This window comes from Notolepis coatsorum, assembly GCF_963971535.1.
Source record: "Notolepis coatsorum genome assembly, chromosome: 8".
Classification (NCBI taxonomy): Eukaryota; Metazoa; Chordata; class Actinopteri; order Aulopiformes; family Paralepididae; genus Notolepis; species Notolepis coatsorum.
This window is the reverse complement of record NC_140172.1, coordinates 61,580,251-61,600,604: the sequence shown is the minus strand read 5'-3', so window position 1 is coordinate 61,600,604 and position 20,354 is coordinate 61,580,251. Positions and strand designations below refer to the sequence as shown.

The following is a 20,354-nucleotide window of genomic DNA, read 5'->3' as shown; positions in this document are numbered from 1 at the left end:
AGACACAAGAGGGAGACAAGACAACAACAAACAAAACATGCCTATATACACAACAGATAACATACATTACTCCCATATATATACACATAAAGACACCGTCCGTAACAGTTGCAATCAACAAAACAACACAGTACAAACACCATACAGGCACAAAGGACATTGGCCTAAAACAGCCCAATATATTATAGACAACAGAAAAACAACACAAACACAGACAGAGCTGCAGGTACCTAACCAGTACCATGGTTAAAATGAAAAGCTAAGAATTCATCAGAGCAAGCGCATGTGGAATGAACTTTTTAAATATGTTTGTTGGGGCTAGGGGAACTTATAGCGCCTTCCAGATGGAAGCTTGTCAAATTCACTACGAAGGGGTTGCAAAGGATCAGAAAATATTTGCTGAGCCTTGTCCCTATTCTGGATTATATATAATTTAGACAATTAATTAATTGTGTTACCCAGGGACAATGTACATTAATCAACATTCTCAGTTTCCACATCAATGTAAATGTGCCAGAGTTATCTAATGAGCTGGTTTTCATCTGTAGTCCCTGCCTAACACGCATGTCTTTTGGTGTGGGAGGAAACCCATGCAAACACGGGGAGAACATGCAGATTCCACACAGAAAGGCCTCATTCCATAACATGGGACTTTATAAACAGTGAATTTGTGTGATCATAGTAATTATTATTAATACTACGATTCACTTGCGTTTGACTTTCTATTTTTATCTATTTTTTTTACATGTTGAGGTTTACTGTTTGAACATTTCATGGGACAAAGGAAAAGCCATGAACTCACATGAATGTAAATAAAAACAAATAGGGCTACTACTGTATGTACATAAACCTATGGCAGCCAGAAATCTACTGAGACTGCCTTGCACTTTCATAGCCAGATGTTTGGTTCTTCAGAAGAAAGAGAGGTTGAATTTAGGCCACGAAAACCGCATGTCAAACTCACAAGACGTGCCGGACAATCGCTGTTATAAGAGTTTACATTTACATTTAGTCATTTAGCTGATGCTTTAATACAAAGCAATTTACAAGTCAGTAGGAAGGGTACAACTCTGGCAACTAAGGGTAAGTGTTATTATTTGTCAAACCTGAGTGCTACACTCTGAGTGCATGCGTGCATAGTAGTATACACATTTGCATATATAGGCACAGTAGATAAAGTAGTCAAGTACATAATATTATAAGACAGTATGAAGGTGGCGGCTAGGTGGCGCAGTGGGCAAGGCGCTCGCCACCAACGCAGGAGATGCTGGGTTCGAGCCCAGCTCTTGGCGTTGCTACCAGCTTGGCTGGTCGTTCATACTAATACAATTGGCAGTATTAGGGGGTGGGAAGATGGTGGGTGGGGATCGGACGATGTGGACAGCGACTCCTACAGGTCGGTTGGTGCGCCTGCGCAGTAGAATCAGGAAGCGACGAGGGCGGCGTGTCCCTCCCACGCAGACCCTCGCCGCTGAGAGATCGCGCTGTGCAGGTGAAAAGATGCGACAGCTGCCTCCTCGAGTACCGGAGGGGACACGTGATGCAAGGCTTCGTCCACATTGCAGCCGGCTTGTGGGAGGCATGGCCTAACAACGTTCGAGACTAGGGGAGGGTAAAATTGGACAATACGAAATTGGGGACGGGAGAAAAATTGAAAAATGGGGAGAAAAAGTAGATACAAAAAAGACAGTATGAAGGTTAGTATCCTTTATTTTTTATTTTTTTCAGATATTGTTTGAAGTAGTGTGTTTTTAGTCGACAGCGGAACATTTTATGAGTTTAGAAAAGGGTTTGAAGAACTTGCCGTGGTGATAATCCTCCTCTTGACCCCGCTAGGTTTAACGAGACCTTCCGCTTCCTGTTCTGGACCATGTTCGGTGTGGCCAACCAGGACTATGTGGACATGCCTGAGTTTGTGGTGGCGGAGTTTGTGGGAAGGATCTTGTACGGGATCTTCACCCTGGTAATTGTGATCGTCCTGCTCAACATGCTTATCGCTATGATCACCAATTCCTTTCAGAAGATTGAGGTGAGGGTGCCCCGTTTAAAGTGACCATGAAGTGGAAAACAAAACAGAAATTATTTTATTTTTATATCCACATTATTCTTCTCTATTCCTGGATAATGGCAACATTCTCTCCCTGACCCATCCATTATACTTGGGGGTGTACATGAAATTCAATCCAATATGATCGATTTAAAAATAATCCACTTATAAAATATCCTTCCTCAGTAATGGAGTGAAGGTTAACGTAAGGTTATGAATATAACCGTAGTTCTATGAATGCTAGTGACGCTCAGCGTCATATTGCATATATCTCGCTTCAGTGTATATGCACTGAATACATTTCAAAATGTACCTTTACATACCAACATCTGTCTGGCCACACCCCCATCTGCTACCTATATAAGCAGGGGTGGGGCCACACACTCATCTCCTTCCCAAAAAATTTCACCACAATGAAAAATCAAGGGCCGCAGTGGTGTCTAGACGCTGAGCGTCACTAGCATTCATAGAACTACGGTTATATTCATAACCTTACGTTCTATATCATGCTAGCTTCCGCTCAGCGTCATATTGCATAACAGGAGCTGAGCGGGAGCTAAAAACTTGACAAATGTACCCCGCTGAGGCCCCCCACAACCATCAGACCGGAGAGGACCGAGCCCCCCGACCCTCCCTAATGGAGGATACTCTCCCTATTGGAGGACGGGAGGGAGACGGATCCGACCGTGCGAAGAGAAACTCGAGCAACTCAACGCACAGGGTGAGCAGACAGTGGCTTGACCCCACGACTACGCACACGCATAACCCGCATGCCACCAGGGAACGAACGGAAGGAACAAACCTCGTTACTGCCCCCAAAATCACGGGGTCAAGAGCAAACTCAACCCTGTGGCAAGGCCGTAGCAGCGGAGCGCGAAGGAAGACCCAGACCCACTGAAGGGACTGGATCCCCCGGAAAAAGGGGGCCCGGAGAGGTCAACGACGCCACAGCATCAAGACCTCACCAGGCGGTCACTTAGTGACACCGCCCCCCACATCGCCAGCGTATTCGGACAGGGCCCCTCCAAGAGCGGGCCCTTCCCCCCACTAGCACGCCGCCTGGCACACTGACCCTGGCACACTCAGGCAGTCAGCATGGCTGTAACTCGAAGCACTCAAGAGGCTACACTACAGTGGGAGCAGGCAGCGCACCGGGGAGACGACCACCAGAAGGGGTCGATCTCTCAATCCAGGCAGCAGGCATTTGACCCGAGCCTGGAGCACTGTGGACAAGACAGGCGCCAAAGGGGTCTACTGAAAACAGCACCCCCGGCGGAAGGGGCATATGCTGGCATTGTTGCGCACCATGACAAAAGCCTCCACCAAAAAACCCCGACCCAGAGGGGCCGAGGCAGAGAAGGCTGACACGATTGGCAGACGTCATGAACGTGCAGGGGCACACTCAACCGGGTAACCCGGGAGTAGACTCTGCTCCAACACACCAGGGAATCAACCACCCTCTTGGTACCACATGCGGTGGTTGTTCCTATAACCCCTCAAGAAAAAACTCCAAAACACACCTGCGGGTATACACTGGCTATACCGCAGTACAAGTGTTTCAGTTTTCAAAAAGGGGTTATTCCAGGCCTACGGGTCGAGGAAACACAACTTCGGACCGGGCCCTGCGGCCCGGGAAGCACACAGGGATGCCAGAGGAGGTCCAGAAGACCACCCCAACAGCCCCCTCTTCGCCATGCGTAAGAGAGGGGCGAAAGGAAAAAAGGAGCACAGGGTACCCAACAAAGGGTCTCCATAACGCCCAACCCTGTGACACCCGGGCCGACCCGGCATTTTTCCCCCCGAAAAAAGCACAAGTCCCTCAGGGTACCAGAACAGCAGATCTGCGTCCCCGGCGGACAACGGGTTAACTGACCTGGACCAGCGTGACCAGAACCAGTCCCGTGCCCTAATCACGCCGACATCCCCACTCCAAGAAAGGGGGTAGGTACGCGTGTCGATCTAAAACATGAAAAGAGGGCGCCACCCAGACGGTCCCATTCATACCGCGCTCAGTGGCCCACCCCAAGGGCGTGAGACCCCTCTACCTATGTTTTGATCTATTCCGTTAACATCCCCCAGATATGAACGAGAAATCGTCGAGACCTAGTAACAGGCGCTCGGAAGAGAAAACCTCTATCTCAGTTGCCCTATAAAAACGCAGTTTTAATAACGAGCAACCAAGGCATACCAGCCTCATGCGTGATTCTTTTCAGAAACAACCCGAGCCAGCACTATGTACACGTCGAGACCCAAACACATCAATGGACAGTCTAACAAGACACCAGACATTGTTCCTCCAAGTCGCCTGGAAGAACGACAAGGAGCCGTCGTGCTTCATGTTCTTTCCTTTTTTTATTAAAAAAGAAAGAAACACAGACTGACATGAATCCCAAGTGACGCGGCTGAGGGTAATTTCTTTTTTAATTTTTACATCCCGCCACCCTTGCCACAGGGAGGAGACGGGAATCCCCAGAGAGACTTCCCACACGAGCTGTATAGATTGAAAAGAATATTGCAACATTGAGCTATGTAACACATGGGTTAGGGCTCTCCGAGGAGGAGGCACTGAACCAATACACACTCAGTAATCGAATTGAATCGAATACACATACAATAGAGCAGAACTCCTTTGAAGTTCTACTCACCTTGACAATCTGAGGAGGAGGCTCTGAAACTCTGAGGAGGCTCCCTCACTGGGAAGGAGAGTCCGAACTCACAGAAGGCACTTCTCCCTGAGGAGGAGCTTCGTGAGGAGGAGCTCTGACAACTCCCTGAACAGATCCATAACATGGAACCTGAACAACTCACGGAAGTCTTACCAATAGAAACGCGCTCAGTGACGTACTCTATGGCGGGGGAATTTCCGCGGTGCACACGCCCAATTTTCCAGGGCGTGGGACCAGGAAACTCCCCCCCCCCACCCTGTAACGTGCCGAACAGCAACGTGACAGGAACCCTGAAGGACAGGGGGTTTTAACCCCTGACCAATCAGAAAAGGGGAGGAAAGGTTTACCAGTTCACCCCTTTACGACCCCTCACCCCTGATACGATGTAATGACAAAGTAGAGCATGACCCAGTCATAGCATGCTACATGAGGCATCTAACAGCTTCACATAGCTCATGTGCTAACCTGCTATCTGAGTTTTACTAAGGAAAAAACACAGAACAGAGAGGGCCCCTTTAGCCCCGGTCCAGACTTACACATGTGCTTCTGTGGGCCAAACCTAACCCAGTTGTAGATCACAACGACACACACAACCCTTCATCACAACAAAAAATGGCAAAAGTACACTCTTACTACAGAGGAACGCCATTTTTCATAACGAGAGAGACATAAGTCCTTGATTACGTATTGGCCACAGGCCTTGCTAAGCACACATGATAAGTGACCAAACAACCTTTTCTTTCGGAAAAGAATAGTTTCTCAAGCGGAAGCACAACCCCAGCAACTTAAGCTGAGGGTTACATCGTATCCCCACAAACACAGTGACACAATATATTGTAAACAAACATGTCTGAGAGGAGGGGGGGAAGCCCCAGGGAAACCGAGCGGGTCACCCCTCCTACCTTACCCTTGATAGGACCAGGTTGAACAGGTACCCGTGTTAATATGTGAACATGCTGTTCATTGTCATCACAGGCTGAGAAAAAGATTCATTCCTCAATCACATGTCACTAAGCATAGCTTCACAGGTTAATTAAGCCTCTTAGTTGTGAGTTCACCCACGTTACAAATGTTACATGAACACACATGTTCTCATCACAACTAACCAGTTCATCTTTACACATGTAAAAAACAACGCCGATTTTCTATGGAGAGAGAAGCTATACCAGTGACAAGACAATTCACACACAACACGCGTCGTATCCTCAATGTATTGCAGCAACACACGTTTTGGAAACATCGTTATTATAAAACATTTAGAAGGGAAGAAAAGAAGAAGTGTTTAAAGTCCGGTCAGGATTCCTACCTTCACCCTGAGCGCAGGCCGAGAGGACTGCAACACTGGTCAACGGGACACAGAGTCGAACCCGGCATCTCCTGCGTTGGTGACGAGGGTAATGTCCGCTACGCCACCCAGCCGCCGTTCTCCATGTTGACGAAGTCCTCGCTGGCATGGCACCCGGGTGTAGGGTCGACTAACATCCTCTGTCAAAGATGACGTCGTAGTCAGAGTGTTTAAGGCATGTTATAGTCACAGTAACGTTCAACAGTGTAGCATTAAGCTAACAGCCGCTCTCGACTGATAGCAACAAGCTAACGTTTCCTAGCCTTAGTGAACGCAACAGGCTAGCGCCGCAGCTAACAGCTGACTGGCTAACAGGTAGGCCACAAACTAGCACGCAAGCTAAGCAGCTATCACCTGAACTGTACACAACGACATAACAAGCCACACTTCAGACAGGCCGCTCTCTGAAACCCTCCTCATCCTTAAGAGAGAAGAGAAAAAGAAATGTCAAACACAGTTTTCAACAGTGATTTACCAGACATACAGCGGAGCCGGCACAATTCCCATCCGGGCTGCAGCCGACTTGAGCATGGATCTTCCGATAACGAAGATCCATGCCCACATTTCCTCGTTAGGGTGTACTCTCACTCATGTGAAAGATGGGGCCTGCGTCAAGATATATATATATATAGACTTCCGGTATGAGAGCAGACGGGTAACACACGTGCGGTAGAGCTCCTGGTCAAATGAGCGAAAAAACGGATAAATAGAGACCCGAAAAGTGATTAAAGATAAAAGATGCACACGAGAAGTAAGGAAGAGATAACGATTGTGAAGGAAAGAGAAATGGAGAACACACAAGAAGAGGAGAATTTGAAGAAACAGAGCCCCCGAAGCGAAGCCGAGAAGGGACAGGCGGAAGAAGGGGGAGGTCCCGCTGAGGCAGACACAGGAATGCCAGGATGGGCCGTGGTCATGCAGGCCGGGATATTGGAGACCATAACAGCGACGATAAAACTGAACACGGACACGATAAGGAATGATATTGGGAAGTTACGGGAGGAATTGAGGAAGGAACAGGAGGACTTCAGAGGTGAATACAGAACTCAAAAGGGTGGATGAGAAGATGGCGGAACAGGACAGAAACGTAACCGAGTTACAGACTAAAACGGCGCAAGCGGAGGAATGGAACACAGAGATACACGAGGTATTAACGTGTGCGATTCAAAAACAAGAACAGATGGAGACAAAGATATCGGACATGGAGGGGAGGTCACAGAGAAATAACATCAGAATATGGGGATTGAAAGAAGGAGTCGAAGGGGAATCGGTGACCCAATATGTGGAAAAGCTTATCAAGGAACAACTGGAGGAGACGGGACTGGAAAAATGGAGATACAGAGGGCCCACAGGGTGTTGGCTCCGAGATCGAAACCGGACAGACCTCCGAGGGCGGTGATTATTAACTTTCTGAGATTTGAGATTAAGGAATTGATACTCAGAACCGCGTGGACCAAGAAGATAGAAATCGAGGGGAAAAGACTGTCGTTTGATCACGATTACTCGACAGCGGTAGCAATAACACGCAGGTCCTACGCAGGACTGAAGAGAATTCTGAAAGAAAACGGAATGAAATTCCAATCACCCATGACCTCGCTAAGGATTCACTGGAAGGAAGGGACGGTGACGTACGCGACGGCGCGGGAGGCGGCGGAGGAGATGAGGCGACGGGGGATGCAGATGGCGGAGGACGGAGAAGGAAGGGGACAGGAGGGCCAGACGCTGAGCCTGCAGCAGAGATTGGAGAAAGCACGCAGATGGACCAGAGTAGGAGATCGAAACCCGGGAGAGGAGGGAGGAGAGAGGAGAAGGCCGAGGTGAGACGTGACAGACCGAAGGCGGAGACGGACGAGGAGGCCAGAGACGGAGAAGGAGGGGAGAGGAGGCGGGAGGAGACGAACGGATGAGTACACGCACAAGAGATTGAAAAAACGATCCAAATAGAGACAAAATATAGAAACTGAAATAACATATACATAAACACACATTCCCAGGTAGAGGCAGGATATAGGAACGAACATAACGTATACATGGACACATAATACACATGCTGATGGAGGAAATAAATGGAAATATAATTAGGTATGATAGACGGAACACAAAACATATTGAAACAAATACATAGACACACGCTGCGAGTAACACAGTTGGAAGGGATTAAGGGGATAAATGGACATCACATAGAAAATAGAGGGGAGGAAAAGAAAGTAAAAAGGGGTACACAGAAGACACCACACACGGGTTTGGGAGGAAGGAGGGACATTGGAACATATGAGCCACATTGAGAGGGACCTAGGAAATGGGGGTCTTTGATCAGAATGAAGGACAGAGCGCTTTTGACCAGGAGCTCGACAGCAATAAAAACAGTAAGAAGGCTGGACAAAAATGACGAGCGGTTGGGGGTAAAGGTTTCAAACCCCCAAGCCGTCAGGAGGAGGCCTCTCACTAGGAGAGCAATTACTCCTCACCCACCAGCAGGGGACAGGGGGGGACACAGGGACCCCCCGAACGCCTTGGGAGCACTTTATGTAAAGTTTATGTTTTTTATCTATGTTAATCATTATATGTATTCGGTGAAGAGAGCGGAGGCTACAACCGGAGGGGGGAATGAATGTGACATGGGGGGGACTGACAGACGAAAGAAGAAGAAAGATGACAATGGTTAAAGGTATAAAAATGATGTCGTTAAACGTTAATGGAATGAATAATACGATAAAGAGGGGCAAAGTGATGTTGAAGTGTAAAAAAGTGAGATGGAAGTGATTTTTCTGCAGGAGACACATTTGGTAGCACAGGAGCATGAGAAACTGAAGAGATTTGGATATGAAAATGCATACTATAGTTCCTTTAAACGGAACCTGAGGAGAGGAGTAATCACGTTAATCAAAAACACAGTCAAATTTTAATTGATCAAGGAAGTAAGAGACAAGGAGGGAAGGTTTGTTCTGGTGAAGGGAAAAATGGAGGGTCAAATGATTACGTTAGTGAATGTTTATGCACCCCCAGAGAGTGAGAGGGATTTATATGAGACCATTTTTGATATGATAGTGATGGAACTAGAAGGGATATTGATATGCGCGGGAGATTTTAATGTAGTACTGAATCACGACCTAGACACCACGAGTACTAGAAAAGGACGGGCACAGATCAGTAGATATATGAATATTCAGATGACGGAAATGGGAATTACAGATGTTTGGAGGGGGATGCACGCCATGGACAGGGAATACACACATTACTCACACGTGACATATGCGAGAATAGACTACTTTTTGATGACGACGGGGGACAGTTACAGGGTACGGGAGAGCAGAATAGGAGTAGCGGACATATCGGATCACAGTGCCATATATCTGACAGTAGATCTAGAAGGGAGATGGAGGAACACGATCTGGAGACTAAATGTAGGAATGTTAAATAACAAGGGGGTGGTGAGTCAGATCAAGGAGGAGATAGCCAGGTACAGTATAAGGAAGAAAATGACAACGGGGCGGTAGATCCGAACATTCTATGGGACACACTGAAGGTGGTGATAAGGGGGAAATTGATGGAGAAGACAGCAATGCTGAAGAAGGCCAGAACGGAGACATATCACAATCTGATAGGGAAGCTGAAGAAGCTAGAGGGGAGACACCAGATATCAAAAGAACAGGAAACGCTCGGAGAAATCAAAGAAGTAAAGGCCAGGATAAATAGGGAATTATTGACGGAAATAGAAAAGAAAGCGAGGTTCATGAAACAAACGTACTATGAAGGGGGACCAAAAGCGACCAGACTGTTGGCTAGGAGAATTAGGACGCAACAGAAGTTGAACACGATACACACAATAAGGGATACAAAGACTAATGAAATATTGAGAGACCCAGCTGAAATAGAGAGGACATTTAGAGAATACTATGAGAAACTATACACACAGCCAAAAGCAGCGGGAGAAGAGGAAATAGAAGCATATCTGGAGAAGCTAGAGTTACCATCGATAGGGAAAGAACAGAATGAAGAATTAAATAAAATAATTACGGAACGAGAACTGGAAGAGGCAATTAGTAGAGCTAAAAACAACAAATCTCCGGGGAGTGATGGATTCCCATCGGAATTCTACAAGACATTTAGAACGGAATTAGCACCCATGTTAGGGGCAGCGTTCAGACACACGATGGAAGAGGGCAAAATGCCCCCCTCGTGGAAGGAAGCCATAATCACCACGATACCGACGGAAGGGAAGGATAGAGAATTATGTAGTAGTTTCAGACCTGTGTCCATACTCAACGTGGATTACAAGATGTATACATCGATAATATCAAAGAGATTTGAGACGTTTATGCCAGACATTATAAATGAAGATCAAACTGGATTTATTAAAGGGAGACAGACACAGGACAACGTGAGAAAGACATTACACATAGTAGAGGAGTTACAAAAACAAGGTGGTAGCGCGGTACTGATTAGCCTAGATGCAGAAAAAGCATTCGACAGTGTGAGCTGGACATTTTTATATAAAACATTGATGAGGTTCGGACTGAACGGGAGGGCGATGAAGATGATCAAGGCGCTATATCAAGAACCGACAGCGAGGGTTAAGGTGAATGGCAGCCTGACGGATAGAATCAGATTAGAGAGGGCTACCAGACAGGGATGTTGTCTCTCACCAACGCTCTTCGCCGTTTTCATAGAACCACTGGCACAACTGATCAGACAGACCGAGGACATTAAGGGAGTAAGGATAAAGGGAACGGAATATAAACTAGGCCTATTTGCGGACGATGTGATAGTATACATGAGGCAACCAGACAAGAGCTTCCCGGCACTGATGGATCTACTGAAGGAATATGGCCACTACTCAGGATACAAACTAAACGTGACAAAGACACAGACCTTAGCATGGAACTATACCCCAACGACGGAAATTAGGGAACAGTACGGGATAAGATGGGACATGGACAAGATTAAATACTTAGGGGTGAACATCACGAGAGGGGTGGGGAAACTGTTTGAGGCGAACTATACACAGATAAATCAGAACATCAAGAGAGACTTAGAGAGATGGACAGTAATGCCCTTGGACTTCAATTCAAGAATAGAGGTCATTAAAATGAACATACTATCAAGGTTACTGTACCTATTCCAGTCACTACCGATACAAATACCACAGAATCAATTCAGGGAGTGGGACAGACTGATATCGAGGTTCATATGGGCGGGGAGAAGACCACGGGTCAGATATAAAACACTACAACTACCAAAGGAAGAGGGAGGGATGGCAGTACCCAGCCTACAAGATTATTACTATGCAGCACAACTGAGAGCAGTGACGTGCTGGTGTAACGACAGATATGAGGCAAGATGGAAAGACATTGAAAAAGAAGGGGAGGGATACAAGGTACAAGCTCTGGTGGGAGATAGGGAACTATTTAAAGAAAAAGAGGGACTATTAGATCCAATCACCAAATGCACCTTGACCATATGGAACAGAGTAGTAAAAACACACAAATTGGAGAAGCAGTCAGGGGTTCTGAGATGGGTAGCACATGACAAGAGATTCAAACCAGGGAGGTTAGACCATGGATTCAGAAGGTGGGAGAGGGGGGGGCAACAGCGATATGCAAAATGATAGAGAAGGGGGAAATGCAGACACTACAAAAATTAAAGGAGAAATTTGGACTAGAAAACAGGGACCACTTCAGATATCTACAGGTTAGAGACTACTACAACAAAGAAATAAGGGGGGCCAAAGACGAAGAACAGAATGGAATAATCAAGATGATAGTATGGGCATACGAAGGGGGGCAAGGAAGAGTAATATCAGCAATATACCGGGCTATAATGAACAGCAAGGGACACACGACCGATTACATAAGGGAGAAATGGGAGAGAGAACTAGAGATAGAAATAACAGGGAAGGAATGGGGGAACATATGCGAGGTGCAACATTCAACAACAGGATCGAGGATATGGAAAGAGTTTGGATGGAAAAACATAATCAGATTCTTTATAACCCCAGAGCTGAAGGGAAAATATGCACCAACACAAAGAGCATGCTGGAGGATGTGTGGGAAGGAGAGGGCAAATCACACGCACATATTCTGGGGATGTCAGAAGCTGAAGGGGTATTGGGAGGAGATAGGGGATGAAATGATCAGAATATTAGGATACGGGTTACCACAAACAGGACTGGTGCTTTACTTAGGAGACCTGACACACGAGGGAATACAAGGGGGGGACAAATATTTAATAAAGATAATGTTGATAGCGGCCAGAAAAGCAATAACAAGACTGTGGTACAAAGAAGACCCACCGACAATAGCACAATGGGTAGGAATAGTGGAAGAGATACAGGATATGGAGAGGATAACACACATGCTGAGGTTACAGGAAGAGAAATTTGGAGAAAGATGGGGAAAGTGGGAGGATTACAAGGGGAACGAAAACGACATCACAGAGGAAGAACCAAATACATCACAAGAGGGCGAAGGGTAAAGGAGGAAAGAGGTTCAAAGAGGGTCTCTGAACCCATGTCACACACTTAATGTTTTCTAATTTTATTTTTATTTAAGATATGACAATTGTCTTATGTTTTTTCCACTTCATTATTTATGTATGTGAATATTTGCTTAAGTCAGTATTTTTTATTTTTCGTCTTTTGGGTATTACATTTTTTCTTTATTATTTATGTCTGTTTAATAGTGTTGTTGATGTTATTGTATATGCTATGTTGTTTGTCTATAAATGTTCAATAAAAATTTAAGTTTAAAAAAAAAGAAAGATGGGGCCTGCACGGGACAGAGAAGCATCCGCTTGTCCAGAGAATCCCGGGTTCAACCAGGTCTCGGTCGCCGGCCAACTAGGTTGACCAACATGGGCGTCAGACCAAGATCCTCCGTCCGCCGCTTAAGAAGCCGAGCAGAGGACCCCAATCTGGGGCCGGCCTTCGTAAAATTGTCAGCTAACCCCCATAGCGTTAACAGACAACTAGTGCTCGCAAGCAAAACAGTACTCACCCAGCTCGGAAGCAAACCGGTTTCTCACAACAGCCGGTGCCTCCCACAGTCCAGCTGTATGACCGGAGGTTCAATACCTATCCAGCCGCAGCAAGGAGGACTGCAGGTGGGGAGTATATCAGCGGCGCGAGCCCCTAATACGAAAAAGCCGGTGGAGGTCAGAATGATCAACATCTTCCAGACACTCCAGTGACGAAGACAATATTGCCGTATTTTCTCAAAAATAGTGAGAGAGAAAATAAAGATATAATGTCAACGTATCTCCTTGTCTTCTGTTTTTCCTCTCTTCTTTTCCTAATTCAAGTGGTGGTATACAGGCACTTGTTTGTGGTGAAATTTGAGAAGGAGATGAGTGTGTGGCCCCACCCCTGCTTATATAGGTAGCAGATGGGGGTGTGGCCAGATGGATGTTGGTATGTAAAGGTACATTTTGAAATGTATTCAGTGCATATACACTGAAGCGAGATATATGCAATATGACGCTGAGCGGAAGCTAGCATGATATAGAACATCACTGTTACCCTCCATGTTACTGTTATCTTGTTAATCTGGTTTAACATCACTGTTACCTTCCATTTTACTGTTATCTTGTTAATCTGGACTAACATCACTGTTACCCTCCATGTTACCGTTATTTTGTTAATCTGGACTAACATCACTGTTACCTTCCATTTGACTGTTATTTTGTTAATCTGGACTAACATCACTGTTACCCTCCATGTTACCGTTATTTTGTTATTCTGGACTAACATCACTGTTACCCTCCATGTTACTGTTATTTTGTTATTCTGGACTAACATCACTGTTACCCTCCATGTTACTGTTATTTTGTTAATCTGGACTAACATCACTGTTACCCTCCATGTTACTGTTATTTTGTTATTCTGGACTAACATCACTGTTACCCTCCATGTTACTGTTATTTTGTTAATCTGGACTAACATCACTGTTACCCTCCATGTTACTGTTATTTTGTTAATCTGGACTAACATCACTGTTACCCTCCATGTTACTGTTATTTTGTTAATCTGGTTTAATCTCAGGATGATGCGGATGTGGAGTGGAAATTTGCCAGATCAAAGCTGTATCTCAGTTACTTCCGAGAGGGTCTCACCATGCCTGTTCCCTTCAACATCATCCCCTCTCCAAAAGCCTTCTGTTACTTGATAAGGTACACCTCATTGTGTCTGGTGCCACTGTGCAAAACAGCCTCCATCAAAAAGGACACTTTCATCTTTAACATCTTTAATTTTTCTTCTGTTCCAGGGGTATTTTTAGGCGCATCTGCTGCTGCTGTAACTGTAATTCTGATAGAGAATATCCCCCTATAGCTTCTATGGTAAGTTCCTGTTCATAGCTAACACTGTCAAGTTATCAACTTCTTCTCAAACTCTGGGAAAAAAGCCTTGTTTGACCACAAGACTTTGTGGAACAACTCCTGAATGCTTGAATGGTGACTGATGAAGCCCTTTATCTTCTCAACAGTTGTTATTCACCAGCAGACAGTTATAAGTAAGGTTCATAACCAAGCCTTTTTGTAGTCAAACAGTAAGGTGATGTATCCCCTGTTCAAGTTGTGCTTCTCCTTGATGATGAAAAGCACTTCTCACATCAACACGGTCTCATCAAAAAACGTAAATAAAGTACTAATCGACCACAGGAAAAAAGGTACATAATGTACGTTATGTTATAGCCATAAGTAATATATTTAGCAGGGGAACTCAAATGTTTTCTGAAAATATTAAAAGTAATTTTTTTTGAATATTTAATATATGTACTTATTTGTAAATACGTAAATAGGTCAATATATTACTTATTTGTAATACTGTACGTACATATTGTACATTTTTGTAAATACGTCAATATATTACTTAACATAACGTACAATATGTAGCTTTTTCCTCTGGTCGATAACCACTTTATTTACATAATTTGAATGGGCTTCTCACATACACCTCCAAATCTGACTGCCACTGCTTTTTCATAGACAATCATTATCCCATCTAGGTTTCAACCTAACACACATAGGTAGTAACTACTGAATGAGGACACAAGATGCATCGCAACGTCGTCTTCACAGTTTTGCCTCGGCTGTGTGCAGTCGTGTTTGTAGATGGTGCGATATGTATTGCCTGAATATTAAACATAACGTTGGACATATTGTAACCTAAATTTAGCACTGACATTCAACTTCATAAGGCCCAGCTGGAACAACAGCGCTTAGGAGTTTGGGGCACATTTCAATTCAAACTGTCATGCACACCGAACCTTATACATACTTAACCTATAAACACAAACTGATGTTCAGATATTTACTGAAATAAAGATTTTTTAAAGAAATGTTATACATATAGTAGATTTATACATAACAATAATTAATTTACTTGCTCATTTCCTGGTTCTAAGTAATAAGACATATCCAGTGCAGCAATTGCTTGCATGGATTGAACTGGTCTTCCTGTAAACCAGGGGTTGTCAAAGTGTTTGGATTGAAAGTTAACACATTAACTAAGGTCAATCTTTTGATCTAGCAAAAATTAGAATCACTGAAATCACTAGCTGACATACCTGCAATCATTGGTTACAACCCTGTCCAATACTTTTCGAGATCGCCAAATGATTGACGGAGGTAGAGGCTCGGGAGTCGGGAGTGGTATTTGAAAATAATAAAAAGTCTGCCGTCTACTTCAGCGCACGCCTCACATATCGGCATGTAACTCGAGAACCGCTGAAGGGATTTTGTCGGCTGAAACGGCTATCGTCAGGCAACAACTAGTGCTTTAATTCTATCTATATATTGTATTAAAAACATATGCAGGCCTGAGCCGCTAGAGGTCGCCAAAGTGGCGTGTCGCGCTGGTGGGCAAATCATCCTCAAGAGGGACGTTGGATTTCATAATAGCCCCACATTACCCCACAAATGCACTATAAGGAGTTATGTGTTGAAAATACATGTTGTCCATATCATATGCGTTCTGTAATATCTCTACCCTCTCTAGCCTAACCATGTAGAGAGCCAGACACCTTTTCGACAGCAGGTGATCAGGGCGCTGGTGCAGCGCTACATAGAAGCAGCTCGCCGTGAGTTTGAGGAGGCCAAGAGAAAAGGTAACCGTGGTAATCTCTTACACAGCCTGTTGCGACTACAACGATACAGAGTTTTCAAAAACTGCATTCAAACTGCCAATTATGGTTATTGTGGTTTATAGAAATATTGTGCGGGCGGCTACGTGGCGTAGTGGGCAAGGCGCTCGCCACGAATGCGGAGCCAGCGCTCCACATTGCTTTCAGTTTAGCTGGTCGTTCATACTAATACACATTGGCCGTATTAGGGGGTGGGAAACTGATGGGTGGGGATCGGGCGTTGTGGACAGCGACGCCTACAGGTCGGTTGGTGCGCCTGCGCAGTATAATCAGGAAGTGTCGGGGGCAGCGTGAGCCTCCCACGCGTTACTCCTTGCCACTGAGAGATCGAGCTGCGCAGGTGAAAAGATGCGACTGCTGTTACCTCAAGTACCGGAGGGGACTTGTGCTATGTATGACTTAGTCCACATTGCAGCCGGCTTGTGGGAGGCAAGAAACAGCGTTTGTGACAGGGGAGGGTTGAATTGGATGATACAAAATTGGGATGGGAGAAAATATAGAAAATGGGAAAAAAGGTGGATAAAAAAAATAAAAAAAATATTGTGCTAATGCCAGCACATTACAGCTGAGGACGGTGATGCTGCAAATGTGTTGTGGTAGACTGTAGGGAAATATATTGGCATGGCAATTGGCATGAACACACTTACACACACTAGGGCTGACCTAGAATAGTCGAATAGTCTACTAATCGATCGAAATAAGTCGTAGTCGACTGCAAATCTCTCAGTCGAGAGGGGGGGGGGGGGGGCACATTTTGCCCAATCAAAGTCGACTATACAAATCCTTAGTCGGGGACAGGCCTAACACACACCTCCATGCCAACTGACCGACAGAGCGACCTGTAGAGCTGCTGGTCAAACCATCAAAGTCTGCAATATTGGATTTAACACTTGGATTTAGTAAAACATTAAACATGTTCCTGGGTGTCCAGCCGTATAGCTAAAACCAAACCCCTAGGAAAATATAACATGAAAAAGTTAGTGCCACTATATTTACCTCTTTCTTCTATTCTTGCCCCATTAGCTCCATTTCAATAATCACAGATTGTGGCCATATTCATAAAATGCTGGTTGTGATTTGGTGTGTTCTGCCCCACAGATGTGGGTAATCGAATCACGGAGCTGACCAAAGTGGTGGGCAGGTTACACACCGACATGAAGCTGCTCATGCAGTGTCTGGAAGACAATGGCTACGCTGTCGGAGACGGATCCGGAAAAGAATCCTCCTCCGTTTTGGGGAAATACATCATCGGTGCCAAGAACAACTTCCGGGGTTTCAACTCCAGGCTAGACGACAAACACGTGTCACCCCTTCTAGTGACCGCTCACCGTGGCGGGGAGGGAGCATTAGCCAGGGAGCACGACCCAAAGACAGAGGAGGAAGAGGGGGGATCGGTGGAGGTCAAGCAGCAGATAGATGTGGATAAGAGCGGGGCGGTCAGCCTCGATGGAGCAGAGGGAATGAAACAGGCGGCAGACTCAGACGTTGCGAGAATGGAAGAGGGCAGAGCGAAAGACGCAGCTGGAGAAGAGCAGTGGAAAGAGAATGACGTGCCAGAGGCGATTGTGGGAAATGGAAACACTGAAGTGAAAGATGAGGGTGCGACAGAAAAGCCAAGGATTGGGAAGAAGGTGACGTTTGAGGAAAAGGTGGATGGTGAGGCAACAGTAGAGAGACACGAAGCAGAGAGACTCAGAGGGGAGGGGGTAAAAAGCGGCGTAGAAGATAATCACATCGGAAAAGTATCTACAGAAGGTGGAGGGAACAATGCAAATGCGACTGGGAGAGGTGTGAATGAAGGAGAGGTAGATGTAGATATAGCGGACGTGAACGAGGTGGAGAAAAATATTAAAACCATAGAACTGAAGGAAAAAAAGGTGGGGAAAATCTACATGGAGGCAAGGTGGACGAAGATAGGGAAGATTGAAGATGCTGCCACAGAGAAGGATAGTGTCGGGGCGAACCCCACGAAACCTGGGGCGAAGACACTGGATGGAAAAGCGGTTCCCTCCCCAACAGGAAGCAGTAGTTCCCAAGATACTGGTATTGGCACAGAGGAAAGGGAGGGGTCTATAGATTAAGCATCAGTTCGAGGATAAATTTAGTAGTCTAGTTTACTGTATAGGGGACAATTTAGGGCATATCAAAGGCCTAGATAAGCAACATCAGTGGTAGTTGAGCTTGGTAAGTTTGCACACTGTAGTCCATGGAAAGCAATGGTCTTGCCCTTAAAAATACCTAATGTGGGTCACTTGTAATTGTGTTCATATCATTGTGGTTCCAGTCACACTCATTGTTTTGTTGTGTGGAATACCCTCTGTCTTTCTTGTCACTTTCCCACTGTGTGTTGTCTAATAAATGTATACATGTATTCATAACATAGGTTTATATATGTAGTTAATCTAGCTATATAAACAAAAGATGTTAGAAGCTACCGTAGGCCTACCTGTTGCTGAATGTTTTCTCTCATTCGTTTCCATTTCACAAAGAGGAAATACTCTGCATATAAAAGCAGACTTTTGTTGAATTGCTAAGGAAGCTTTTGTATCTTGTTTTAAAATGTAATTAAAGATTTGAAAAATAAATGTTTGTCTGTATTGAATCAGCATCTCTAAACAAAATATATTTAGTTAGTGTCTTGAGGAACACTATCTCAATGTGATTATTGACTTCCTCACTGGTAAGATCATGAGTTATATTCTGATATTCTGTTACGGTCAACCAGCTATTATTATAGAAATACTTTTCGACAATAATAATAATAATAATAATAATAATAATAATAATAATAATAATAATAATAATAATAATAATAATAATAATAATAATAATAATAATAATAATAATAATGATAAAAAACAAACACTAGATAACACTATAAATACCCAGAACGTAGTACTGTACTTATGGTGTAACTTCGTATGAATCTGTACATATAAAATATTTACTGGTTCCTACTGGTACATTTAGGTATAGCAGAAGAAAACAAGACAATGAGGAACAATTGGGGATTTAGAATGTAATTTCCCCGACATTCACCCTGTGTGAATTGGGCTGTACCTACATTTAAGTACCAGTAGGAACCAGTAAATATTTGATATGTAGGAGTAAGTTCCAGGTACAGGTTCAGGTTCTAGGTGGCTGTATTATAGTGTTACCAACTTTTCTTTGTTTCTGAGTTTTTAACATTTCTTTTTATATATTTATAAAACAACATGTATTGTTTTGTGTGTATACTGTCTATACTGCAGTGTGTATAGACTATCTGTAGTGTGTACAGACTGTATCTGCAGTGTGTACTGTACAGTATATAGTGTATCTGCAGTTTGTATAGACTCTGCAGTGTGTATAGACTGTATCTGCAGTGTGTACAGTATATAGTGTATGCACTGCGAGCATGTCTCAGCTTGCTTTACACCTTACTTCACACAGTTCCCATGAGGTTGCAACCGCGACTCATTAAATTATCACCTGAAGCATCTGATTCCCTGCTGTCCTTGAGAGACCATCGGAGTTCCACAGTTCTAAAAACAAACAAAAAAACTAAAACAGCCTGGACTTTGGCCTTTTGAGGGCATCAGATAGACGTTTAATGACGTCATCGCCTGTCAAACTACTGTCCAAACATCTGTCAGGGTTCCTGTGATCATGGAAATCCAGGAAACATCATGCGATTTTAAAAGGAAGATTGCTGCATATCTGAAAGGTTTTTGAAATGTCGTATGTTGCATTTTTTTCCTTTGGTAGTACTGTTTGAATAATAAGAACTAACACATTTTCATGAATATAGCTTTCATGCCTGGCGGACAGCAACCATGACATTGTATTGTTTAGGCTGCCTTGGAGATATCTATTATTAGTTGACTGTGTGTTATATTTTGCTGGCTATAGCAGACGGCCAGCTGTATTCCTGTGCTGCCTGGCAGACATTTAGCATGTGGCACAAGGTTGAAACCTCATAGTAAATAGCCAACTTAAACTCACTCCTAAGCTGAGCTATCAAAACATGGAAGTTACATTCTCACACTCCTCCCCTGAAGAATGAGAGTGCCTGGGTGTGTGCTGGAGCGGTGCCTCAGAAAAGCTGGGGTCACTGTCACAGACCAGGCTTATTGGACTATCTGAATACAGCCCAAAATAACCGGTCTGTCACCTGC

At 44.6% G+C, this 20,354-nt stretch overlaps 1 protein-coding gene across 1 annotated transcript in view; it reads left to right on the top strand.

Moving 5' to 3' along the window:
- Positions 1-18,278, top strand: part of trpc2a (transient receptor potential cation channel subfamily C member 2a) — a gene marked incomplete at both ends in the record, with an annotated part of 95,601 nt that extends 77,323 nt beyond the window's left edge. The window contains 5 exons of the mRNA XM_084320439.1: positions 1,837-2,029; positions 14,097-14,224; positions 14,320-14,392; positions 16,053-16,161; positions 17,296-18,278. Coding sequence (XP_084176565.1) covers positions 1,837-2,029; positions 14,097-14,224; positions 14,320-14,392; positions 16,053-16,161; positions 17,296-18,278 — 1,486 coding nt within the window. The remainder of the gene's footprint in view (positions 1-1,836; positions 2,030-14,096; positions 14,225-14,319; positions 14,393-16,052; positions 16,162-17,295) is intronic.
- Positions 18,279-20,354: the final 2,076 nt, after the last annotated feature.